Here is a 27,568-nt window from a genome sequence, read left to right on the forward strand (position 1 = left end):
GTTGCCACCAGAGCATGCTCTCTCCTCCCATGCTGTAAGTGCCAAGGGATTGATGGCTCTGGAAGCAGCTCTGGCCCACCAGCAGGACCTGGGGGGTGACTACCCCACCAGCAGGGCGCGACCACGCTCAGGTGGAACAGCGTTCTACGCTGGCTCCCTGTGTTTCTCGGTGGAATCACGCTCAGCTGAATTACCCACAATGGAAACTTGCTTAATTAGGAAAATTCCCTGGGTTTCCTTTTGTTCCCCACCAGTGGCTTGTGGGGTCAGCTCACAATAAATGACTCACATGCAAATTTGGGGGGTGTGCTTCTGGGGACCCCCACATAAAATAAAACACTCTGGCAGAATGTGGTGGATTTTTGTTTGTTTTGTTTTTATGAATTTAGGTTCATCCTACAGATTATCTTTGTTTTCAGGGTTATCAGTTTTCCAAAAGGACTAAAACAATCTGATCAACAGTTTTGTGAGCTGGGGTAGATGTTGGCCTGAATAACCACAAAAGCTTTATTTTCAGATTTATTTTTTGGGGGTATAATTTTCAAATCTCTCCACTAAATAAATACATGATGGTCTCTAACACTTATTCCCTGCGTATCACTATAAACAAGTACCATTAGTTGAACAGCATTTCTTTAAAAATATGTTTTTATTGATTTCAGAGAGAAAGGGAGAGGGAGAGAGAGACAGAAACATCAATGATGAAAAAGAGTCATTGATTAGCTGCCTCCTGCACGCCCCTAAACCCCCACTGGGGATTGAGTCCACAACGTGGACATGTGCCATGACTGGAAATCGAACGGTGACTTCCTGGTTCATAAGGTTGATCCTCAACCATTGAGCCACACCAGCTGGGCTGAACACCATTTTTTACCAGAATTTGTTTGATGATACATTTTATATTTTAACTCAATTTGGTTTTTAAGATCTCATGTTTCCAAGTAAAATGCATTTTTAAAAACCAAAAAGTTTATCTCTTTGTTGTTACCCCAGCACCCAGTCTCTGTAATCACTGGCCCATGCCCATCAAACATTTTTCCATAATAGAATCTTAACCAGGAATGCAGAGAATATTAAACCGGGTTCAAAAAGGTTGCACCAAGAGGATTTTCCTTCCGAAGCATTTTTGTCTTACTCTTTAAGAGCTGCTGTTCCCGCATGTTATATTCTAAGCAGTAACTTTTCATACAGATAATTGGAATGTTATTTTTTTTTTTACCCCAACCTCTGACCCCATGGTGATAGCATACAGATTAGAATTACCTTGTTAAGTGGCTATTTCTCATAATTAGGCCAACAACACACTCAGAAGATGATAGGATGAATTTTCAGAATTTCCAATGGTTGACAGGCCAGTTAAACTGGAAATAAACTCATCATCTCCATGTTTTGCTAAATTGTTCTAGAGAACTTGTATATATTTTTTACTTCTAAGGAAAATGTATAAACTAAGTTAACAATTCAGTTCTTTATTTAACTCTTTTTTAAAGTAAGCTTCCAAGTGTGTATGTACATATTAATTAGTGCAGGAAAATATAAAGAAAATTAATCATTGTAGCAAAAAGTATGCTTTTAAAAAGTGTGTCTGTGTATAAATATTTAAAAAAATGGATACATATATATTTTGCCTTAGTCCATTTGGGCTGCAATAACAAAATACCACAGACTGAGTAGTTTATAAACAATGAATTTTTTTCTCACAATCCTGGAAGTCTGGGGTCAGGGTGCCTGCATGGGAGGGTGAGGGCCGACTTTGGGGCAGGGACTTCTCATTGTATCCTCACGTGGTAGAAAGGGTGAGAGCTCGTTGGGGCCTCTCTTATAAGGCATCAATCCTACCCCTGCATAGTCAGGAACTAATCACTTCCAAAGGCCCCACTTCCTAATACTGCCATCCCATTGGTCTTTCAGATTTCAATATATGAATTTTGGGGGGGATGGGGGAGGACACAAACATTCACACCGTAGCACTTGCATACCCAGCTCTACTTACAAGTAAGTTGTGTGTGAACAGGTTAGATTTTGGAACCATTCCGACTGGCTCCATGTGCTGTGCTGAACAGGGATACTTTGCTTTGATGCATCTGCAAGAAACCCTCTCTCAGTGTGTCATGCCCATGAAATGGACAACAGGCCTAGAATGTGTATACGTGAAAGTATTCAGAGTGAAGGAACTGCCTCTACCCCAGATAGCTCTCACACAAATACCCTAAATTATTTTTCTTCGTGATCACAAAAGTACTTTAGCCTGTGCCATTAGGCTCCATCATCATCTTTCTTACACTGCCTAATTCTTGAGGTCCTCCTTCGAAGCGACCCACCATCTCGTTTTGCTACTCCCCACAGCGTCACCAGAAAAGAAATAGCCACCGTGTCTATTGAAGAATGTATTTCCGTCACAAGTTATTTTCCTTCCTTCCCAGACAAACTGACTAGCGCTGCCTGCTTGGTGAATCCCAAATGAACTGCAGTCTGAGGGGCTGTCTTTCATAATGAATTTTGTCAAAGAAAAAACATGTAAAAAAAAGCAGACATGCACATTGACTTCCATGCAGTGACAAAACAAAGTGCTTGGGCCACTTATTCAAGAAACAGGCCTCGGCAAAGAGAATTGTGTTGTCTAATCGTGTTATCACATTATCACAGGCCTGCCCACACAGCAGCAGCGCTGCCGACCTCCCTCTGACTGGTGATTTCCTTGTTGTTTTTGTCACTCCCTAAATCCTTCAGTTAGTGTAATATCAAAACAGAAATAAGGCCGGCATCAAAATCTGTTCCTGTGTAAATAAAAATTTTTGCTTTTGGCTATAAGTATCTTTATGTGGGCTCTTATGACATTATCTGAATTGATAAAAAATAAACAGAAACCTGGTCTATAACATATATTTAACTTTTTATTTATTTAATCTTCTTTTCAAGTGGGCAGGGTTAGGGCAGGGCGAGGGTGGGGCCTACTCAAGGAGGCTCAGCTCCATTTAAATCACCCTGAGATGAGTAAGATAAATTGCTGGCCAAGTATATTACTATCTCTTGGGATGCAGACATATACACAACTGTGATTCAGAGCCATATATGAGAAGTTGTAGAGAAATTATAAAGTGCTGTAAGAGCCGGAGGAGAGAGGAGGGGATTGTCTGCAGACAGGAAAACTGCCATGAATCATTTTCTCTGAGGTTTCTTTCTTTATTGGAATTTCATGAGCCTGTATCTCTCTCAGCATGACCAACCCAACTGAGCTATTGGAACTATGTGGCCATGACTTTCAATGAACCTCCCTCGATAGGAAACTCAAGTCCGGTGTATAGAATAGACATTGGTATTCTGCTGTGACCATCTGGAGCTTATCTCTCCTCATGTTGGCTTGAGAATAGATCTCTGAAGTTGGGGAAGGCAGCTGCAGTCCCTCCTGTAAAACTGCTAAGTTGAATGTCTCAGTTGGACACCTGGGTTCTGAAATTTGATGCAGGTTACTGTGGGGGAGGAATTTCAATAACATGTACCTGAATCCCACAAGGGCACACCAGGGTGAGCCAGGAAATCGTTGCCACTGCTTAATAACGCCCAGGCTGTGCCCTGTGCAAGCCCAGCAAGCATCAATTACATGGGCTCAAGGGGAGTGAGTCTTCTGCAGTTGCCCAGTAGCAGCCTGCACACCCATAGGGAATTTGTTTCTGAAAGTAATTTTTCTCAGTCTCCATCTCTTACCTCAGAAAAGGACACATCTCTTGTACAGCAACAACAAAAATGATTGCTTGGTATTTAGAGAAATACTTTGTGTGATATCATTAATTTAAATTATCATGGTTTACATTTCACAAAGCACTTTGATCCTTCTAATTCTGTTGGGAAGTAGATAAGGAGTTATTAGCCCATTTTCTGTAAGTGGAGATGAGCTGCCAAAAGATTAAGTAATGTGACTGAAAGCCATCACACATAAGTGTAAAGCACAAGAGTTTCTGCCTTTGGGGAAATCTCATTACTAATCCACTTCCTAATGCATTTTAGAAATGAATTAATTAATAATTCATGAACAAAGGAGTTTATTAGCTCCAATTTGCTAACCCCATCTGCCATTATTTTTTAAAGATTTTTTTATTGATTTTTAGAGAGAGAGAAAGGGAGAGAGAAACATTGATGTAATCCACTGCCTCCTGCAGGTTGCCCATCAGGGATTGAGCCTACAACCTGGGCATGTGCCCTGACCACGAATTGAACCAGCAACCTTTTGGTGTTCGGACAATGCCAACCAACTAAGCCACATGGGTCAGGGCTGCCATTATTTTTTATAAGTAGAGATTCCTGAAGTTCCACTGGCCTAATGGAGACACATTACAGTGACATGAGGGACTCTCTCCCCAACCAGTTACCCTTGCCAATTGTCTAGTTACTCTGAAAATCTCAATGATATGTCCAACATGGCACCAGAAAAAAATCTTCCTACCACCATCAGTATTAACCACTTTCCTTTTCTTCTACACCAGCATCTTTAGTGAGATTTTCTTCTAGAACTTCCATGCATCTAAAATGTCATTGTGTGTTTGATACTGAAATGGGGAGATTGCCTCTATTTCCTTTTGTGTTTAATTCTATTAGAGATACTGGCTCCAGCTCTGCCTCACATCCTGATAGTTCATAAGATTTCTAGAGGAAATGTCTAAGTCACACAGAGGAGGGGTTTATATTCCTAGTTCCTCCCACTCCAGGACAAAGCCAGATGACTGACAACCATGCAGTCCTCTGGGTTTTGTCTTTCTCTCTATTGACCAAGGCTTTGATACTGGTTTGAGCTTTCATGACTTCATATTTACTTAGGATGACTTTTCTCCCAGGAGGTTCATCAGTCCCTCATGCCAATAGACTTGTGAGAGATACCCTACCAATCTTCCAGACATGGTTGGGCGTGAATGGAAACTGGAATCTAGAACACAATTTAAGCTTGAGCTGGGGTCTCAACGTGCCATCCCTCAGTTACATTTTCTGTAAACTCAAACAAATTTTATATTCCAACCACATGTGACTTCCCTGTAGTATTGAGATAATCATGACTTACCCATGGGTTAAGAAAGACATTTTTACTTATGAAAAGAAGGAATTTGCTGGGGCTACATTGATGCTATTAGACTATAGTGTTTGATGGACTAACATTTTTACTTATCTCTGAGTTGGTTTGGAGATTTAAAGGACACAGGTGTTCTCTGAAAGAAAATTAGCACACTGGCAGATGTGTGTCAAAATGGAATTGGTTAAGATAATAAATGTATTTTGAAAAGAACCTATTGTGTTTATTTAAGTTCTCATGTAGTATTATGGTTGCTCCAACTTCATAGTCTTCCTGTTATTAGCCATTTGAACTTCCAGGTGATAGAAGGCCTTAAGACTGTGAGAGGAAATAAACAGGAAGAATCGTGTGCTTCAGTTATCAAGAAACTTCTTAGAAAACAAAGCCACTTTAAAACATAAAGAGGTTTTCTTTGAAAAAATAATTTCCTAAAACTTGAGGGCTCTTTTATTTTGGCAAAAAAAAAGAAAAAGAAGGTAGCTTCTACTACTTCCAAATATTATTCAAGTCAATAGTAAGAATTAGGATGTCATGCAGAAAACAGGTCACTGGTGGTGATAGTTTTATCTGAGTCATAGATTATAATAAAAGTTTATTTTTAGAGGAGATGATACACTGTCACTAAGATTATGCCTGTGTGCTAAACTTCCCCAAAATGTAGTGGTTTAAAAACACCAGTGATGTATTGCTTTTCACCATTTCCTGCACTGGCTGCATTCAGTGGGCCGGCCTGGGGCTCCACATGATGTTGTGGAGGTCACGCCAACAGCTGGAACGTGCGAGAGTGCTTCATGTCCCCCTGAGTCCTCACTGCACAGTAGCCTGGGCTTCTTTGCAGTTTGGCTGTTGTGGGAGGGGTGTTAGAGTCAAATTTATATTTAACTTTCTAAGGTCTCTTAGTTAAGCAGCAGGAGCCTTGAGCAAATGACCTGCAGGCACTGGTTGCTTGAGAGTTCCCACTGGGGCTCCAGCTCTGGCTTTGAATGGAGGTTCTGCCACTCACAGCCAGGGAGGTGAAGCTATTTGCCTGAGGCCTTAGGTTTTGTCTTCTCATTTTGCATAATGTGGATAATGAGAGAACATAAAGAACTATTGAAAAACAAAATAAGTTTATATAAAGTTCTATTATCTTTATTTCACTGATAAAAAACAGATTCAAAAAATGTTAATTAGCTTATTCAAAGTCACATAGTTACTAAGCAATGTGGCTGGGACTTAAGTGATAACACTGTGTTTAGCACATAGTAAACACTAATTTAAAAATTACTGATAATATAGATATGCGGACATATCTTAAAAAGATACTATTCAGCTTAATTTGACATTTAAAACCATCTGGCAGGCCTCTCACATTTATGACTGTAGTTAAAATAGTAAGCTTAAATTTAATGGTGATAAAAATATGTTCGGGCTGAGCTAAAATTATTAAATGCTTAAAGATGATATAATAGTACATTACTTGCCATTATAAATAGTGACCTATTTTCCCCCCCAAATAATTGATTTTATTTTTATGTTTAATGCTGTTTGTTTATTACTTTCAGTCCTTAGACAGATTCATAGGGCCCTCCCTTTAGCACCCATTCTCACCACTCATATTAATCTGTACTGACTCCTACATTTCCTACCCAAGTCACTCCTTTGGACTATGACTTTTGTCCTCAGAAACCAAAATGTGAATCTGAAAAAAAAATACACTAATTCGTCATTACAGAAGTCATAGGTTAAATTAATTTGTTAGATTATATGTAGTCCATTTCCTTACTGCAAAAATTTCCTACATGGTATTTATTCAATTAGCCATATAATAAATTGAGGAAGTATGCATCAATTTAAGACTAAACTGTTATTATGTTTGCCTGAAAACTAATAAATATTATAATTGAAGGAACATACATTATTGTATAAATTATATTAAAACCTTTTTGTTTTGTTTTTGTAGAATGTGAGTTGTTCTACAGATTAAATAAGATTTGTAAAGTAGCTAGCAGAATGCCTGGATCATAGTACATTCTGAAGAGATGTTAGTGATTGATATATTACTGTTAAAGTTAACTAAGAAAAAACGTTGAGGTTTGAAGGTCTGATTGATGCTTCTCTGTCAGAGGGAAGGTAGGGGAGGATGGGGGTAAGAGAGAGAGATCAACCAAAGGACTTGTATGCATGCAAATAAGCCTGACCAATGGACACAGACAACAGGGGGGTGAGGGCATGAATGGGTGTGTGTGGGGGAGACAATGGGGGGATAAGGACACATATGTAATACCTTAATCAATAAAGAGATTTAAAGAAATTTTGACATACGAGTGTTTGGTAGGTAAAATATTTTTTATTATTGCCATTAAAATTAATATTTTTATTAAGGTAACCTATTTTCAGTGAGTTGGCTAAAACTTCATGGGACTTAGAATCCCTAGTTGAATTTGATTTGCAAAAGTAGAGCTTTGGTTTTTCTTACAGGCCGCCATTGTCAAATATGTTGCTCTCCTTTATATAATGTAGCATAATTATGGGACATTCATGTTACTGTTCCCTGTGTTTGACTTCTTCACATGATGCAGGACTTACAATTGAGTGCTGAGGCATTTCTGGACCTGGATGTCCAAGGCCTGGGTGAGAGAGCACCTGGTGGCAGAGGTTTCTTCACAGGCCACTGGCTGTAAATCTTACCCTTATCCATTATATATATATGAAGTCACTTAAAATATAAGTGATGATAATTACTAATAGTAGTAGTTACCGTGTGCATTCTCTGTCCTAAATCTTATGCTAAAAGGGATTTAACATAGGTTTTATCTTTTAATCCTAATTCTACTGTATGTCTAGGTGAGTTTTATAATTAAGGCAAACCTCTTAAAAGTCAGGGACTTGATCCTTTCATTGACTCTTTTGAGCTTTAATAGAAAAACCACTTTATTAAAGTTTCTAATACATTGATATAGTTTTTTTAAAGATGATAATGTATTTCTTGTATTCTTATGCTTTCTAACAATTTACTGTAAAATCAGAAAAGAAAATATCTTGGCAAAGAATGGATTTAGGAGTAATAGGATAAAATAAAACAAAAGAATAGTTTGCTTGTGTTCTAGGAAAAGGTACTTAACTAAACAATTGTATTCAGAAATTATTTCCCAAGGGAAAAAGTAGAAACTTCATGTTTGAAAGATTCAAAGTGATATTGGAGAAGAATTCATATCAAGAGTTAATATATAAAAACTACTCTACAAAGTGACCTTTGGATTCTGTTCTATCTTTACATTATATACTTTCATACAAGGATTTTTATTTATTAAGAATTAACTTTCTTTGAAACTATTTCCAAGTCAACATAGAAAAAAAACCCCCAAAACAATTTGAACATTGCATAAGATCTTTGATTACGTGACCTGAACTGAATATTCCATTCCTCACATTGTATTAAAACAGTTCTACCTTAAGGTCAGATATTCTTAGATTGATTTTAAAAGTAAAATATTTTTTCATGTAACAAGTTTGATCACCGGTCATTTGCCAGGCATTCAGCCGAAGGAGTTGGACATTGTACCTGACCTCAAGATGATAAAAGACTAGGCGTAGGTTGGCAAACTTTCCCTTACAGAGCCATGTGGTAAATCCTGTAGGTTGGCAGGCCATCCAGTATGTGTTGCAGTGACTCAACGCTGCCATTGTATTGTAGAAGCAGCTGTGGACAGCACTCGGACCAGCGGGCAAGGCTGACTTCCATTGAAACCTGATTTACAAAAATAGGTGGTGAGCCAGTGGGCCATAGTTTGCTGACCCTATGATGAATCGATCATTCAGTTTATAATCACAATCCAATATAAGCCAGAGGTAGAAACGGGGACTTCAGGAGGGCAGAGGAAAGGCACCCTGTGCCTTAGGAGATGTGTCTGTGCGGAGTCTGCAGAGAGTGGAGAGAAGTCGAGGAGGGAGGTTATCAGTCAAGGCTTCTCCGGGGAGGTTATGACTGACTTTCATCCTAAAAATATGCAGCCGTTCACCAAGAGACCGCGCTAAAGTATGCTCCATGTTAAGCATAGGGAGTATTGTGAAGTCTGTCACTTAATAATTAAGGGGTTACCTGGTTGAGTAAGTTTGGAGAATACTATCTCTTTTTTCCCCTCCAGTTAGCTTTCTAAATGTGATTTATCTCCCAAGTAAAGACTCATTAAATTCTATAGTAAAAAAAATTTTAAAGTTCTGTAACAGAATTTTCTTACTTGCTGATGGAACCCTTCTCTTCTTCTGTCGGTGTGGAATGTCTAGTAATGTATTTCAGAACTAATGTTTAAATAGCACTGGCCACAGCCATAACTGAGGAGGAAGAGTCTTTGATTTCATTTATCTATGTGTAGGCAGCCAAGTTCCAGAAGCACTTTGAACAGATGTCTCTTCAGTGTACAAGTTACTGGGTAGCAGGTATGTTGCCACTGGGAGATGTAAGTCATTGGGGGTTTTGAGGTTTTAGGCAGAACAAGTAGTGAACTCAGTGAATTGGGAAACTTATGAAATGATAGAGCAATGGTTCTAAATCTTGGACTTTCTCTCTCTGGAGGATGTTTTCTTGTCACGATGACCAGGAATACTGCTGGTATTTCATGGGCAGGAGAGATGCTAAACGTTATGCAATACGTAGGCCATCCATGCACAGTGAAGATGTATGACGCCAATGGCACCTGTGGAGAAAGAAACACTATAGAAAAGGCTGTCTCTGGGGCAGGGGTCCACATCTCCCAAGATTCAAAAGGTTGGGTAGGAAATCTAGGCGGAACCTTTTAGGCTGATTATCATTAACTCAGCATTAAATGTTTAAAATGTCAAATGCTCCTTTTTTAGTTTTAATAGTCAGATGCAATTTGTTTAATTCCATAAAAACCCATCAGATTTTATTTTTTCTCAAGCATAGGCTGTTGTAAGATTTGCAGGGCAAAGGTCAGATAGAGAGCAATCTTCTGAATAAGAGACTGCATTAGGTGCTATTAAGCATTTCAGAGGTAATTTAATAAAGCATGTCATTAGTGCCTTCTGTCCTCATGATCATTTCGACAGGAGCACCAGAGTAACCTTAGTTCTGGTTTTGAAAGTTTCCCTCAGTGTGTATTTATTTTTTATTAAAAAGCTATGCTAGTAATTTTTTTTTTTAAAGAAGACTCTGCCAGGTAGTCGGTTTCTTTTTGGAATTCGTCTTGAGTAAATAGTAAATAGCCTCAAGGAAACATTCATGTGGTTCATGAAAAATAACAAGCAGGTCCTTGAACAGATCAGGGTTGCTGTACATAAGGCACCATCCCCTCATCTGATTCCTCCTGCCAGGAGGAATGGGTGGCGTGCAGAGTGGGTGGGCTGAGGGTCAGTCTCACTCCTCCCCATGCAGGTGCCTTTGTACAGTGTGCGAATTGCACAACCCCTGTGCAGTGGCCCTGGGTCAAAACCACTATTGTCTTATTGCATTTGGCTTTATTGAATACATTTCTTCAGTTTGCATGCTTTCAAGTACCTACTCCCTGGCACACTCTATGGTAAGTGTAGTATTATACAAGCTAAAGTATATGCCCCTCTGAGTGCCCACCCTATGGCAGCTTCTTGGCCCAGTGCTTCATCATTTACCACTATTCACAACTTTGCTGTTTTCATTTTCTGACTAGGGAAGGTAAAGCTTATTGGCTTTAAATAATGTGCCCATAGTTATATAGCTAAGTGGAGGCCCTGGGATCCCAAACCATTTTTTGTTTGTTTCTAAAGTTCCTGCTATTAGTTACTGTACAGTAAGGATTTCAGTGAATTTATATGTTAGTGGGAGGAGATCAATATGTGAACAGATGGTTACAATACAAGCAGAGGTGCTAATCCGGCAACATACCTCCTTAGAGAAAGTTGTCAGAGATTATTTCCCAGAAGAGGTTGTGCTTGAGTTGTGAAGAAATGTACACAAACGTGGGGGAATTCAAAGACTATTAAATAAAACCGCAATGAAGCACCTCCTCACACTTACCAGTGAAGATGGCTATTGGAAGGAGGGAAGGGAAGGGAAGAGGAGGGGAGGGGAGGGGAGGGGAGGGAAGGGAAGGGGAGGGGAGGGAAGGGGAGGGGAGGGAAGGGAGGGGAGGGGAGGGGGGGAGGGGAGGGGAGGGGAGGGAGGGAAGGGGGGGAGGGGAGGGGAGGGAAGGGAAGGGGAGGGAAGGGAAGGGGAGGGGAGGGGAGGGGAGGGGAGGGAAGGGGAGGGGAGGGAAGGGAAGGGAAGGGAGGAAAGGAAGGGAAGGAAGGGAAGGAGTGTTGGATGTGGAGAAACCGGAACTCTTGCACACTCTTGTGGAGGGGATGCGATATGTTACAACTGCTATGCCAAACAGTATGGAGGGTCCTCCAAAATTTAAAAACAGAACGACCATGTGATCCAACAATCCTATTTCTGGGTATTTATCCAAAAGAACTGAAATCAGGCCCTTGAAGAGATATTAGCTCTCCCATGTTTAATACAGCACTATTCACAAGAGCCAAGATGTGGAATCAACTTAAATATGCACTGACATATGAATGCATACAGTAAACCACCTGTGTTATATACATAACAATGGAATAGTATTCATCCTGAAAAAAAGGAAACCCTGCAATTTGCAACAGCATGAATGAGCCTTGAGAACATTATACTAAGTAACAAAAAAATCACAGAAAGACAAGCTGCGTGATTTCACTTATATGAAGGATCTACTAGCAAGTCAACTCATAGAATGAAAGACTGGAATGGTTGTTGCCATGGTTTTGGGGGAGGTAGAACTAGAGAGTTACTAATTAATAGGCATCAAATTTCTGTTAAATAAGATGAATAAGCTCTACAGATAAGCTGTATAATATTGTATCTATAGTCATCAACAGTGTGTTGTGTACTTAAAATGTATCAATAGGGTAAATCACCTGTTAAGAATTCTTACCGCAATAAAAATAAAATAAAATCCAAAATAAACAAGACACAGTATAGATTGAAAAGCTTGTCTGCACTTCAGAAAATAAGCTGGGATGTGTTTGTGAGTTTCAGTGATCACTTTAAATTGGCATATACCAACCTAAATAATACGGGTAGATTTAAAAACATACATTGAAGAACAAAGATGAACCTTTTAGACCAGAGGTTCTCAACCTGTGGGTCGCGACCCCTTTGGGGGTCGAACGACCCTTTCACAGGGGTCGCCTAAGACCATCCTGCATATCAGATATTTACATTACGATTCATAACAGTAGCAACATTACAGTTATGAAGTAGCAACGAAAATAATTTTATGGTTGGGTCACAACATGAGGAACTGTATTTAAAGGGCCAGAAGGTTGAGAACCACTGTTTTAGATGGTATGCTATGTGAATTAACCTGTCACAAAAAGAGAAATACTGTATGATTCCATTTATATGAGGTATACCTGGCATAGCCAAATTTATTTTATTTTTTTTGTTAATCCTCACCTGAGGATTTCATTGATTTTTAGAGAAGAAAGGGGAGAGACAGAAACATCGACGGTGAGAGAGATACATCGATTGGTTGCCTCCTGCACATGCCCCAACCGGGGCCAAGGATCGAGCCTGCAACTGAGGTAGTTGCCCTTGACTGGAATTGAACCTGGGACCCTTCAGTCCATGGGCCGATGCTCTATCCACTGAGCCAAACTGGCTAGGATGATAGCCAAATTTATAGAGAAAAAATGTAGAATGGTGGTTACTAGGAGCTGGAGGGAGAGGGGAATAGGGAATTCTTATCTAATTGGTGTAGAGTTTCTGTTTAAGGGAGTGAAAAATTCTGGAGATGAATAGCGGTGATGACTGTACGGCAATGTGAGTGTACTAGGTGCTATTGAGCTGTACACTTAAAATGATTGAAAGTGATAAATTTTTATATGTTACAATAGAAAACACACACACACATTGATTTCTTGGAACCCATTCCATACCTTATGAATCTGACTTTCTAATGCTTTCAGGTTTGGAAACAACTGGCCTCGGGGATTTTGACCAAGAATCTAGCCTAAGCGATTGGAACTTTGCTTTGGAACATCTGGTGAATCTTCAGAATTGAATAATGTTAAAACTAAATTTGACAGTTTTTAGTCAATAGAGCATAGTTATAGAAGATGATTTTTAGGACAATGATTTTAAATTTTTTGTTGTTTTTAGATAACTCAATCACTGATATTTGGTGCTTTAATTTGAAATTAAAACGATTTGAAATACATTCTCATATTATTTCATGGCATCTGTCTGAAATTTCTCGAGTCAGAATTATTATTTTAATATTAGGGAAGAAAACACTAGGCACTGTCTATCTATTTTTAAAGCCTGAATTCAGTGGAAGTGATTACAAAGAGTGTCTGGAGTCAAAGGGAGGAAGAAGAGAAACTTGGAGGTATTTCTCTGAGTGGGTTTCTCTGCTTGGACTCACCAAGGGGGGCTGATGGAAAGCACCAGGGTTCCGGGTTTGATCAGAGATTTCCTCCCTCCCCTGAGGGCACAGAAGCCCAGAACAACTTGGACTTCAAGGGTCCTTTGCGACCTGGATAGCAGGGGATTAGAGACTTAACTCCCCACCCTCTGGGCATGACATGCCTCCTGTGTTCAGTATAACCTTGGGGAAGAGCTAAACAGTGAATGTGAGGAATCAATATGTCACTGAAAGAGAAGGGTTGACACTCGAAATGGAATTTGATTTTTTTAAAAAAATGAAGAAATGGGTATTTAGAACAAAAATGCATATAATTGTGGCTCTGAATGTTTATTGAATGTTTACTATGTGCCAGTCATCGTCTTAATGCTTCATATCTCATTTTTCACTTATTTTCACCACAACCCTAGGCAGCAGGTGGCATTGTCACCCTCCCTTTTTTTTAAGTTGAGGAAGCTGAGACCTGGTTAGATTAAATTACTTGCCAAGGGCATAGCTAATCATTAGTAGCAGAGCCTAATTCAAGTTGATATTCTTTCATTCTAAAGCCCATGTGCTTAATTACTATGCAGTCTTCCAGGATAAAGAGTTTAAATTTTATCACATCAGTGATAAAATTATACTCCACAGGTCTATAACGGATTGCTTGATTTAAAGCATTATATGCAAAATAAATTATCATGCTTTATAATTTGGTGAGAAAATAGGCAGCTATTGAAGGATTGGAGCCATTGTGTGATACTGGCTAAATGTTGTTGATAGAAAATAAATCTGACAGTGATATGTAAAGGAAGGAGGGGCAGAGAAAGACCAGTTATTACTGTTGCATAACAGACTGAATCAGGACCAATGCCAGGTGATCCAATTAAAGAAGAAAAGTATGTTCAGGGCAGACAGCCTTGTGATGAGTTTGCTAAGGGGAAAGCTCAGATAGCTGTGAGGTTAAGAAGAACCCTTACTTTAATCCTTCCTCAGTAGAAATTGATATCTTTGGTAAGCCAGAGATTTCTGCTGTTATTCAATTGTTACAAGCTACCAGTACAGGAATAAATAATACCTGTCAATATTCTTGACATTACACTTGATACCAAGCTTATTTCTTAATGACAGAATAAAAAGTCTACTGTTCCCCAAATGCTACCCAAAGATAATTATTATAACTCTGTATGCTCTGCTCCAGGTAGAGGGAATTGTTGAACAATTGTTTAAAACTTAGTTACAATTGACATTCAGTATTATTTTATATTACTTTCAAGTGTACAGCATAGTGGTTAGACAATTATATAATTTGTAAAGTGACCTCCCCTCTCACCATACATAGTTAACGCAATATTATTGACTATATTCCCCATGCTGTAATTAACATACCCGTGACTATTATACTAGTATAGCTACCTATTTGCATTTCTTAATCCCATCCCCTTTCTTACCCAGTCCCTATCCCCTCTCTCATCTGCAATCTCTGTTTGTTCTCTGTAGAACTATTTCAAGACTTATATTTGTTCAAGAGATAGCTTGCCGTATACCTATGGGACTGTCTCTGATACTCTGGTTATATTTAGAAACTAAAACCTCATAAAATCAAACCCTTTGCAACTAAGTAGATTTTTAAAAATTGTTTTTTCAGTATGAAAACAATTTAAACTGTTTTCTAGTTCTTTACAAGTGCAAAGAGTCGTCCTTGTCTCCCTTCTTTCTCTCTCATCCTACGGCAAGTCTACCAGGAGCTCGCACTGCTTCTGCTTCTAAAATCTAACAAGGTTTACCTGCCTCTCAGCGCCTCCATAGCATCCATCCTTTCTGAACCCGCACCAGTGACCCTCGCCTAGGCTTCATCTGGTCTACCAGCTTCTGCTCTTGCCCCCTTGCAGTTTGTTCTCCACAGTACTTACTGACAGAGGGATGTCTTTAATATATAAGGAAGATCCCATCACACTGGGCTCCACATTTCACTCAGATTAAAGGCAAGTTTTTAGAATGGCATTCCAGCCCCTTGGTGAGCTGACCGCTCTCCCTTACCTTTGAGGTTTACTATTCTTCCACTCTCCTCCAACTCACTGAAGTCCAGACACCCTGACCACGTTGCTGCCTTTGGAATCCACTCAACACTTGAAGTCCTTTGCCCTCCCCATTCTCTCTACCTGGATGCTTTGTCTTAGTTCTCCAGTTAACTGTCTCCCTCTCTTCTCTCAGATTTCTGGTCAAACCTCACATTCTTAATGAGGACATGTGGGTTTTTTTTAAATATTTCAACCTACCCCTTCTCCCATTGTAATCTCTGTTACCCTGTTTGACTTTTTTTTTTTTTTTAAAAATATATTTTATTGATTTTTTACAGAGGGGAAGGGAGAGAGATAGAGTTAGAAACATCGATGAGAGAGAAACATCGATCAGCTGCCTCCTGCACACCTCCTACTGGGGATGTGCCCGCAACCAAGGTACATGCCCTTGACCGGAATCGAACCTGGAACCTTTCAGTCCGCAGGCTGACGCTCTATCCACTGAGCCAAACCGGTTTCGGCTGTTTGACTTTTTATAATGTAAAATTCTGTTGTCTTTACCTAGCATATTATATGACATACATAAGTACATATGTACAATATATATTATTATATTTATTCTTATTTTTCTATTTGTCTGATCAATAGGCAGGACTCCTTGCTTGTTGATGAATTCCAAACACCTACAAGAATTTATGGCACAGAGTAGGCACTCAATAAGTTTTAATGAAAAAATAAGTAAGTTAAACCACAATATTTGTGTACAGTAATGAAATATTTCCTTTTGAATGAACCCATTAGGAGACATGTTATCTAGTCATAGCCATAATTGTGCATTTCATATTTTTTTGCTATTATAAAAATACATTTACAAAATAGAAAAATTTGAAAATATAAGAAAGTAGAGACAGGTGAAAAAAGGACTAATCCTCACTGCACTTCACACAATCCCTGTTAATCTGACAATCTGCTGCCCCTCTTTTCTATTCATAATTGTAAGGGTCTTTAATGAAAAACATAAGCATTGTATGCATAATTTGCATTATCTTTACCTTGTAATATTATCTTGCAAGCTTTTCATATTTTATATCATTTTCATCAATATATCACTTGTAACCCTGTATTGTCAGTGATTTTCCAATTTATGTGGGTAAAGTCTATTGATATTGACTGTTTTAGGAGTTAAAAATGATAATATCCTAAATATTTATTAACTAATTCATTGAAAAATATCAAAAACAAACACATTGCATGTTATTCTAAAGAGTCTACTTTTTATGAAAATAGCCATATGTTCCAAAAAAAGAAAAGAAAAAAACTTAGTGAAAAGAAAAGTTTTAGTTTACTTTCTTACAAATCTGTCAGTATCTAGCTTGGTAGAAAGGGGAAGATTCTCATGTCTGATTCTGCAGCCCATCTTTTGAATTTCTATTGCTTTGGTTGAAGTCTACAAAAATAATCAGCCTCATAGAGATATGTAGTTGGAAAAGGGAGGAATATTCTAATGGCCTTTTCAGGTAACTGTGGACATTTGCCTTTGATACTCCCACAAAGCCCAACAAATAGTAATTTATTAAAAGTTAGTTGCAATGGGGGATCAGAAACCATCTCAATGAACTTTTCATACTTCATTACACTGAAATCCATTGATCCATCTTGCGCTTTGAATAGATCTTTCTCCATGCGTGATTTTAATACATCATGCGTTGGGCATCTGGAAAGTACTGGTTCACTGAATTTCCAAAAAGCTCTCATTTGTTAATATCAATATATCACCAAATGATCTCAGCCGACAGTTTTCAAGTATTGACAAGCTATTAAGCCCATAGTACAGATACAAGTTTTCAGAAGTTTTAATATTAATTTGAAAGTTCAAATGCTATTACTGGCAACAAATACTGTCTGTGGTTTTTCTTAAAGTGACAAACTCACTTTTTTTAAAAAAAACAGTCTGCTGGATACTCAAGTCTGATTAAGCAAAGTTTGTTGGTTGTTGCCCAGTAAAAATGACATTAAATGACATTCCATGAGAAAAGTGTTAAGTCAGCTTGCAACTCCAACATAAGTCCTTTTCCTTGAGACAACCATCATACTTCAGTAGGCAGACAGTGCACTTTATATGGACTTGCTATTTGTCCCATACTATTAAAAACATCCATACTCGAGGGTTGAAACAAGAAAATTAATAATTTTTACTGCTTCATTCAAAGCACTTTCAATTAAAATTGTCATTTTATTTTACTGTGAGTCTGTGGTGATGCAGAACAGGACAGTGAGTGCAGTTTGGTGTTACTGCCTTACTTTGTACTGAGGGGCCACCTTTGCTCTTGCATCATTGGTGTCAATGTCAATTGACTTGTTTCAGGGTAAACTGTAAGATTTGAAAAGTTATTCTTCAGTGAATAGTTCACTACCACGTGTGTTTATTGCTAAGAATTCCTATAAAATGGCCTTCTTTGGTGATTAGTTGGTTCTGATGCCAGGTGAAGATAAGCGAAACAGCAAGTCCAGCCACGAGTATAGATGAATTCATTTGTAAGTCCTAAGTACAATTCCACAGGCAAGATCTCAACTCGTCTTTGTGTTTGCAGCTTCATCTTGGATCCAGTAAGGTGTTATATCTTTGGCAAGAGGCAGTGCAGTGATTTTTTTTCCCACTGGCTTCACCCAACAGGCATTCTGGAGAGTCTGCTCTGCAAGGCTTTAGTGGTCTCTCAGCCATCCTGTGGGATTCTCGAGTCACTGAAGGGTGGAAGTTCACCCTGTAAAATGCTTCCCTTGTTCTTCCACTTCTGATTTGAAAAGCTCCATCAAAAATATGTTGGGTTTTAAAAACTCTATCATGTTTACATTTAAAAACTCAATATTCTCTTCTTGAAACTTTAAGTAATTAGGCTCAAAGTGATATTACAACTGGCATGATAATATTGTTTAAATATTCTGTTGACAATACGGTAAATTATTATCACCTATAATGCTGAAGGAATGCTAGGTTTTGCCATATTTCTATCTCTTATCTCCAGTGTCTCCAATTTCTTTGGACTAGATTGTCCCCCCATGAGTCAGAAAACTCTCTGCTGTGCCCTTCTTATATTTTTCAGTGTCTTTAGAGTTAGAAATTGGCAGCTCTGGCAGGAGCATAAGAATCTTACATTTTTTTCTTTTCAAGTAAATTGTCTACCCTTAAAAATAAGAAAAATATAAAATAAAATTTTAATTAAATTCTTAATATTGAGAATTTTTACAAATTTCTAAATAATTTTAGCTTAGATAAAATTTAAAAAGTTAAATTTTGAAAAGATATAAAACTATTATTGCAATGCAAGGTGTCCAAATATTTTTAATTATTGTTTTCCCTCTTAGGCAGAAGGAATACTTCAGAAGTTCAAAGGACTGATTTATTGAATGATAATAAGGTACAGAGATTATAGAAGGTGTATGATAATTAATTCAGAGAAGCACAAAGTACTGAAATGGTACTGAGTTAATTTCTGTAAATAGCACACATACGGCCAACCTAATACTACTTTTAAAAATTCTACAAAGCACAAGAACATAGAAGTACACATGCATTAGCCATCAGAGCAGTGATGTCATATAGTCTCTGGGGGATTCTGCTGCACACATGAGAAAGAAGAGTGAAAAAGGCAAATGGCAGCTTAGACTATGTGCTTTGACTTTGAGGACCCCCATGCACGGGTCTTGGGGAATCCTGGGCTCCCAGAACACATCTGAGCACTGTTACCGAGGTAATGATATTCTATAAAAGGCCCCATTTTTTGTTGTTTGTTTATTTTGCAGCCACCTGGCTGTAATAACATTCTTTGCACTTGGATTTCCCCCCCTAAGTTTTTATGTTCACACACTAGGTTACCAGAAACAAAATTACTAAAACAAATTCAGAATGTGGGGCATCCAAAAAGACAGCTGTCCCCCAAATCTTCAAAAAGTGAATGTAATAATGGTGGCGGGGGTGGGGGGTGGATGGGAGGATGGTGTAGAATAAGAGACTAGAGAAACATAACAGCCAGAAGCAGTGTGTGGATTTTTATGGAACCTGGCTTGAAAAATAAATACGTTTTTGAACAATAGGCAATTTTTGAATATGGGATTGGGTGGGCAGTTAGGCATGAGCGGAGCAAGGATGACAGACCAGGCATGGAAAATCACCCAGGGTGGAGAACAAAGACAATCGTAGAGTGGAACCTCACCCCCAGGGCAGCCTTTCCCAGAACTCAAGTATTGAGGTTGCTGAACTGAGGTCTAATCACCCCTAACATCCTGGTGCTGGTTCTCTGCTAACAGAACAACTGTTAGATGATATTTTGGAGTTGTAGTTAATTTTTCTTACGTATGATGATGGTTCATAGTTACTTGTTTAGGAACATGTTATTTTTAGGAACGTGTATGCTGAAGTATTAGGGGTGAAGTTTGATGATAATCTGCTTTCAAAAAGTTCATAAAATGACTATAAAACCCACCTAGAAAAATAGAAGGCTTGCGGGTAGATAAAGCAAAGATGGCACAATGTTAACAGCTGCAGTTTTAGGTGGTGGGGATTCAGGCGATGCTTTAACTATTCTGCCTTTTAATTTATTTGATATTTTTCTTTTCTTCAGTCTTTATTCTTTTAAGACATGTTTTTATTTATTGAAAGTATTACAATAATACTTTCCCCCCATTGACCCGTCAACCCTGCTCCCACACCCCTCAGGCCTTCACACTGCTGTCGTTTTCATAGTAAAAAGTTGGTTAACAAATGAAGTCACTAAATTATCTTATTAGTATCATTGATTCATTTCAAAATTATTACCTAAAAGAAGGTAGCACTGTTTTGAAAGTTACATGAGGCATTTCTAAATACTTTCACTGTAAAGTGCATAGCTCAGTAGGTGATTAGCTTCACAGTCATTCGGATGGAAATTTCCATCCTTTCTTCTGAGTGGTGTGACCTAAGACGAGTTTCCAAGATCCCCGTGGTCTTAACTGTAAAATGGGTGACAATAACAATGGTTATTTGATAAGGCTGTTGTAAGAATAAAATTTATATTATCTAAAAAACCCTCAGCCTAGTGCCTGTATGATTCTAATCAAGCCAGAACTACTCTGCAAGTCAAATATAATAATTCAGATGTACATGCACTCATGTGGAGTCCCCTCCCCCCCTTATTTAAGCATAGAGGTAGGATTAAATGAGAATTTAGTTCCACATCCCAGTTAGATTTTCCAATGGAGTTTTAAGAATGATGTATTGAAGAGTATTTTTTTAAGTCATTACTATTTCTCATTTAAAAGAAGTTTTGTTGGTTCGTATATTCAACATCATACAATACTTTTATTTATTGGTCAAAAAGGGAAAAATAAGAGAAGAGGGTGAGAAGAGAATTAACATTTTTCAGTGTCTGCTATGAGTCTGGCTCTTTTCTCCATTCTGCCTGATCCTCTCAACTGTGCTAGGAAGCATTCCATGCTTTCATCCCTGTATTCAACACATGCTCCCAAGTTGTTATTCATGAATCACTAAAAATACAGGGTTGAACAAGACAGAGATTGCTTCTATTTTTGTGGTATTTTAATTTGACCACGGAAGACAGCCAGTAACAAATATCCGATTATCTAATATGGTTGTAGGAGGGGATAAAAGACTTTATAATAGGAGGACCTAATCTAGTGTTGGGAGATCAGAAGCTTCCAACATTGTTGATGAGTGCTCGCTGGTCTGCATATATCATCAAGAGTGTGTGTTTGTGTGTGTATGTATGTGTGTATGTGTGTATGTGTGTATGTGTGTATGTATGTGTGTTTGTGTGTGTATGTATGCGTATGTGTGTGCATGTGTGTGTGTGTGTGTGTCTGTCTGTCTGTCTGTGTAAGGGGGTGTGGAGCAGTGGGGACAGAGGACCTAAAGGGGGAGATGGAACTGAAAGGAATGTGGTGACAGCAGGCTGCTCAGGGAAAAGGTGTGTTTTCCCTATTATAGCTGGGACACTTAAGGTCACCCAGATAAAAATACAAGTGGGATTTGAACTTGGTTCTGTCTAAACCCCAAGCTCTTTCACAGAAAATATACCTTTTCTTGTTAGTCATCAATCCATGCTTAAGTTACTGCTTTGGCCTACATCTGCAGACTCTTTGTCGTGAAGCCTTTTGCATTTTCATTCAGATACATTGCTGTGTGTGTGTGTGTGTGTGTGTTTTAATTAAAAGTAAGTCACTGTTCATGCCTTCAGATTCATCTGTTTTGTTTTTCAGTGTTCCCACATTCCAGAGCCTTCCTGAAGAGATCCTCAGTAAACTTGCTGACGTCCTTGAAGAGGTAATTGTTTTTAACACTTGAACTTTCCCAATGGGACCTAGCCCATTAGAGCTTTCCAATGATGAGTTACAAACCGCAGGGAGACCTTTTAAATATTTTATAGCTCTATATTCAGCTTCAATAAAAAGCAGCTTAGCACATCTGACATTTACTCATAGTCAGAAATGTGCAAATCAACTACAGAGGGAGAAAAACTTGATTGTAGCAAATGTAAGGTCACGTTGACTTCCAAGAATGGGAGCTGGCATATTTCTATCTCATCTCCGTCCACATGAAGCAAGAGTGTAGTTAATCACCCCTTTGAAGGTTCGGATGAGCAGATTTACAAGGGGAATTAACAGTTGAGTATATATTTTATTAGCACATGAGTATATTTTGCACACATCGTTATGTGCCTGAAAGTGAAAGTGTCATTTTTGCTTATTCTCTGGACCTTTGAAACTCAAAAAAAAATGTTGAAGCAGGAGACAGAGGGGTTTGACACAGGCAGCATCCTGAGGATAGGGTCTCTGGTGCCCATAGACACAGGGGAGACAGAGTGTCTGGACACATGTGCAGCCAGGTGCTTGGAGAAAACCTGTTCTGGTATCTTGTTTCCTTGGTAATCTAGAAAGCAAGGTCGTCCCAACTGAGGATGAGGACTGAGTAGAGGTATGAGAGGTTTGAGGACAGAGGAGGTAATGTGAGAAAAATGAAAGAGGGGATGGACTAGGAAAGCACAGTATGATTGCGGGACATCATTCAGGCTCCACTTGATGTGTGCAATCCCAAATCTAAGCTGAACAGGCCAGGGAGAACCTACTTAAGGCTTGCAGTAGGGGAGAGAGAGAAAACTCAACTGTGCTGGAATGAAAGATGGAGGACTCTTAAGGGCTGAGGTGAGCTGGTGTAAAAGTACTGCAGTGGGGAGGCGGTTGGGCAATGTGACTAGGTCATCACTGTTTGCTCATTATCCCTGTGGAAGCTAGGCTCCCACCCTCCCCCAGAGACTGGGGGATAGGGCCCTGTCTCCTTCTATGATGACATTTGTAAGGCAGAGCTGCTAGGTCCTTGAGAAAGACCTTTCTGGGCTGTAAAACTGGCAAAGGCTGGGAGAAGTTTTGCATCTCAAGGAGGCAGGTTAAGTGTTTACAGTTGCAAACTTCCTCAAGTAACTGCTCTAAGAAAAGGAAGACCTGAAACCTAGAGTCTGGAAGAAGGCGTCTCAAGTTTATTCAAGGTGTGCATGTGTGTGTGCGTGTGTGTGTGTGTTTGTGTGTGTGTGTGTGTGTGTGCGCGCGCGCGCGCTCAGTCCCATTTGTTTGTCTGAAGTTAGATTCCAGGCAGACAGAGAATTGGATGTAACCAGGATTTTTTTTTTTTTTTTTTGCCAAGAAAAGATGAGTGGTTGAGGGAGTTGTGGTCAAGGGGTTGAGGGTGCATGTGAAGAAAGGATTATGATTGGCCTTGGAATTTAAACTGGGCAAAGAGAAGAAGAGCCTTAGAAGGAGCAAGGGCCAGTGAGAAATTGTAGGATCATTGGATTTGGCCTCATGACGTTGAAGTTTTGGAGTTGTGCTATAACCGAGGTGAACTGGACTGGAAAGATACTGCCAGTGTTTTTGTCTCCAGGCATTAATTATAGCAGTAAATCTATAATCTGTAGAACTTCAAAGGTTCATACATAGAAAGTCTCAGTTTGAGGCTTCCCTATGATGTATTGGCCTCCCTCACATCGGAACACAAAGTAAGGCAGAATTCACATTTGATTCCTACATTCAAGTATAAAAAATTCATGAAAAGAAATACTGGCCGTATTTCTCTCGGAATGCGCCGACCATTGTACCTGAAACCACTGTAAATGGAAAACTGCTTTTCCTAGTTGCTTTGCTTTTTGGTTTTCATGTTGAATACACTGAAATATTCTCCAATTACCTTCTTCTTTTTTTACAAACAAAACAAACTACAAATTTATTAGTCCGAATCAAGGTCATAAAAAAAGCCATGCAATCCTTTAATCATTTTCTTTCTTTTCCACAACTGTGAGAGCATTGTCTATGTTTTGCAAAAACAATAACCATAGCTCCATAAATAATTCTGAGCCAAGAAATATTTTAGTGTTTTGTGTCAGATTTCCTAATCAGAAGATGCCTTTAATTGATGTTTGGGTTCTGCGAGCCACAGCACAGTCTATACCAACACCACACGGAAATAGAAACAGATGATTAAGTGGCCACACATTTGTTTTGAGGACATGAAAATGAACTAAATAGACAAAATATGAAGTACACAGATAAGCATACTACCCAATGCATGAAAATGTTCAACTCAAGTCGAATAAACAAGCACAGTGGGAAATTAGATTAAATTATGTATCAGATAGCATGAAGCAAATTTGGAAGAGCAAAAGCAATACCAGTGTCACAAAACATTAAAGGGAATGGCTTTGCATGATAATTGGGCTGTCTTTCTTTCTACCACTATCCACAAGAAGATGAAAGAAACCCAGATTATTGTGAAAGGCAAGCAGTATTCTTCTAGCATTCAACAAAGAAGTTTGCAGCCTTGTTTGCTCCACAAATATTTATGGAGCACCTGCCATGTGCCAGCAATTGCTCCAAGCTCTGGGGATCCAGGGCCCTGCTGTCCCATCACATATGCTTCTTGGAGGACACAGAGGAGAAGTTTGTAAGGAAAACACCATCCAGTGATGAGGCCACTCTGTATTGTGTTACTAATGGAGACCTATCTGCTGAGGTGACGTTTAAGCTGAGATCTAAATGCAGATATAAGATCCCATGTGTACTATGCAGAGGGAAGAGCAGGCAGAAGGTCCTGAAGTAGGAGTGAGGTTGCTATCCTTAGGGAACAGAAAGAAGGTTTATAGTGGGGTAGGATGAGACTGTCAGAGGAAAGTAGACAAGGCCAGAGGGCAGCGGGCTTTGCCGGTCATGGTAAGGAGTTTGGTTTTTATTGTAAACACACTGGGGAGGTTTGGAGGGGCTTAACTGGTAACATTGACATGATCAAAGCTATGTTTTAATGGTGTCTCTGTGAGAAGAATAGATTATAGAGGGATAGACCAATAAGAAGGCTACAGTGAAGTAACCCAGGTAAGGATGGATGGTTTAAATGTAGATCTGCTTTCTTATTGACTATTTCATTCCTTTTACACATTATAAATACTTCTAACAGAGAAAAAAATTAAAGGGACAGGGGAGGCAGGGACTGAGAGAAATAAACTAGGTAGAAAGAGGAATGAACATAATGTCGCTGATATGATAAATGGATGTAGGAGGGTGCATGTGGCTAGAGGGAAAATGGATGATACTTGGGCATCCTGTTCTGGAGCTGAAAAAGAAACTTGTCAGTGAGTCATTGCTGGCAGTGCCCACCCAGCCCCTACCTGTGTCCCTCTGTAATTTCTAGCATGGATGTATTCCTTTGTGTGTTACTCCCTATCTATAATAATAAAAGCATAATAGACTGGACGTCCTTCCAGACAAAGCCGAGGCTTTGAGGGAAGCCCTGGTCCTGGGTGCCTGCAGGAAGCCGGGTGCAGGGAGGGGTGTAAGCCTGGGTGCCATAGGGAAGCCAGTGCCATCAGCCGGGGGAAAGAAGGCCTACTCTTGCACAAATTTCGTGCATTGGGCCTCTAGTAAAGTTTTAAAACAGGAAATAATATCTTTATTTTTAGTGTAGCAATTTAGTGCCGTTTTCTCCCTTTTCTTTATATCACAAAGTAGATACTATATTTCTTTGTATATTGACTCTCTCATGCCCTTTTCAGGAACATATAAAAAGTTTTCCCTAGTCCCTTTGAGAAGTGTGTGTACATCCTCCCATGTAATAAAAGAGAAACATGTAAATTAATGGTCCCTCTGCTATGCTCAAGCCACGCCCACAAGCCATGCTCACAAGCCACACCCACCATCCAATCAGGAGCAAGTATGCAAATTAACCCACCAAGATGGCAGTGGCCACGGAGCTGGAGCAAACAGGAGGCTTGGGTTGCCCCCGGTGACGAGGAAGCCAAGCTTCCTGCCTGCCCTGGCCGGACCTGGGCTCTGCTCAAGGCTACAGAGCTTCACTTATGGAAGATAAATCAATTCCAGGAAGAAAAAAAAAAGAGACTGGGAGCTTGGGTTGCCGGGGGGCATGGCCAGCCTGAAAACAGTCCTCAGCTCCTCACCTGGGCTGGCCAGGCACCCCAGTGGGGACCCCCACCCTGATCCGGGACACACTTTAGGGCAAACCAGTCAGCCCCCACCCATGCACCAGGCCTCTATCCTATATAATAAAAGGGTAATATGCAAATTGACCCTAACAGCAGAACGACTGGGAATGACTGGTCACTATGACACACACTGACCACCAGGGGGCAGACGCTCAATCCAGGAGCTGCCCCTGGTGGTCAGTGAGCTCCCACAGGGGGAGCTCTGCTCAGCCACAAGCCAGGCTGATGGCTGCAACACAGTGGTGGTGGTGGGAGCCTCTCCTACCTCCTCAGCAGTGCTAAGGATGTTCGACTGCAGCTTAGGCCTGCTTCCTGCTGGCAAGTGGACATCCCCTGAGGGCTTCTGGGCTGCCAGAGGGATGTCTGACTGCCAGCTTAGGCCTGATCCCCCTTGGAGTGGTCCTAAGCCAGCAGGTGGACATCCCCCAAGGGGTCCCAGACTGCAAGAGGGCATAGGCCAGGCTGAGGGAACCCCCCCCCCCAAGTGCACAAATTTTTGTGCACCGGGCCTCTAGTATAGATATAAAGAGGTTCTTGATGAAAGGCTTATCTAGGTCAAGCAGTGTCCAAACATTTTTTCTAGGTTGTGTTTTGCAAGACACATTGAAATAATTACTTGATTCTCTAAATATTTACCTTTATTGCCAATGTAGTATGTTCTTCTTATCTCATATCTGCTCAAGTCTGAATAAATATTAGAAATCATGTTAGAGCTGCTGGATTTAGTTTGCTAGAGAATCCATTTTGTAGTTTGTAAAATAAATTATAGAAGACATTTTAGGTACATGTAAGGAATAGAAAGTTTTGACTTTATAAACTGGTTTCATTAACCTCTAGACTATCCTTTGTATTATAGTAAAACATGTATTGAAAGTAATCAAGTATTGGGTCTATTTTTAGGGTCTACAATGTACCTGGGGTCAATGAAAAAAACAGCAACAACAAAACAAAACTGTGAGATTATAAGATAAGATCTAATCTCTTCTTTCTCACTAAACAACCGAACACACCTTCCTTCTTCCTTTATGTACACAGGATTAGTCACTATTGTTGAATTACATTTTTCAAATGGGTGGAATAACCCCTAGCTAATCTCCATCTGAGAAATAGCTCTCTTTAATGATTAGCTACCCAAGCACAATGGGAGAAAGTCACTGTGAATAACCTCTGTTAATATGTCTCCAAATATTGGGACTGTGTTAACATCTTTAAAGAAACTGACAAATAGAAACATTTTCTTATAGAGAAGAGGAGCAGAAATTAATCTGGTGTCATGTCATGAAGAGTGCTTGAACATCAATTTGAGTAAGGGTTATGCTTCACCAACAAGGGTGAAAAGGTTTAGGTAACTCAAGGAAAACTATTTCATTGAAAATGCAAGATTGAAGAATAAACAAAGTCAACAGATTCACTTTTCACCACGTGGTATAGCCTATTTTTCCTTTATGTGAATAGAAGTGGGATATGGTACTAGATTTATATCTTCTGATATGTAAGTGGAAAATAAGCCATATATAAACACTTCTTTTCTTATACAGTGGGGCCTTGACTTAC

At 39.4% G+C, this 27,568-nt stretch overlaps 1 protein-coding gene across 2 annotated transcripts in view; it reads left to right on the top strand.

The window, feature by feature from the left end:
* Positions 1 to 27,568, top strand: part of PRKG1 (protein kinase cGMP-dependent 1) — a 1,061,913-nt gene that overhangs the window by 759,769 nt on the left and 274,576 nt on the right. For both annotated transcript variants that reach the window (XM_036336760.1, XM_036336758.1), the window contains exon 5: positions 21,735 to 21,798. In XM_036336760.1, coding sequence (XP_036192653.1) covers positions 21,735 to 21,798 — 64 coding nt within the window. The remainder of the gene's footprint in view (positions 1 to 21,734; positions 21,799 to 27,568) is intronic.

The sequence above is a fragment of the Myotis myotis genome, unplaced genomic scaffold, assembly GCF_014108235.1.
Source record: "Myotis myotis isolate mMyoMyo1 unplaced genomic scaffold, mMyoMyo1.p scaffold_m19_p_15, whole genome shotgun sequence".
Classification (NCBI taxonomy): Eukaryota; Metazoa; Chordata; class Mammalia; order Chiroptera; family Vespertilionidae; genus Myotis; species Myotis myotis.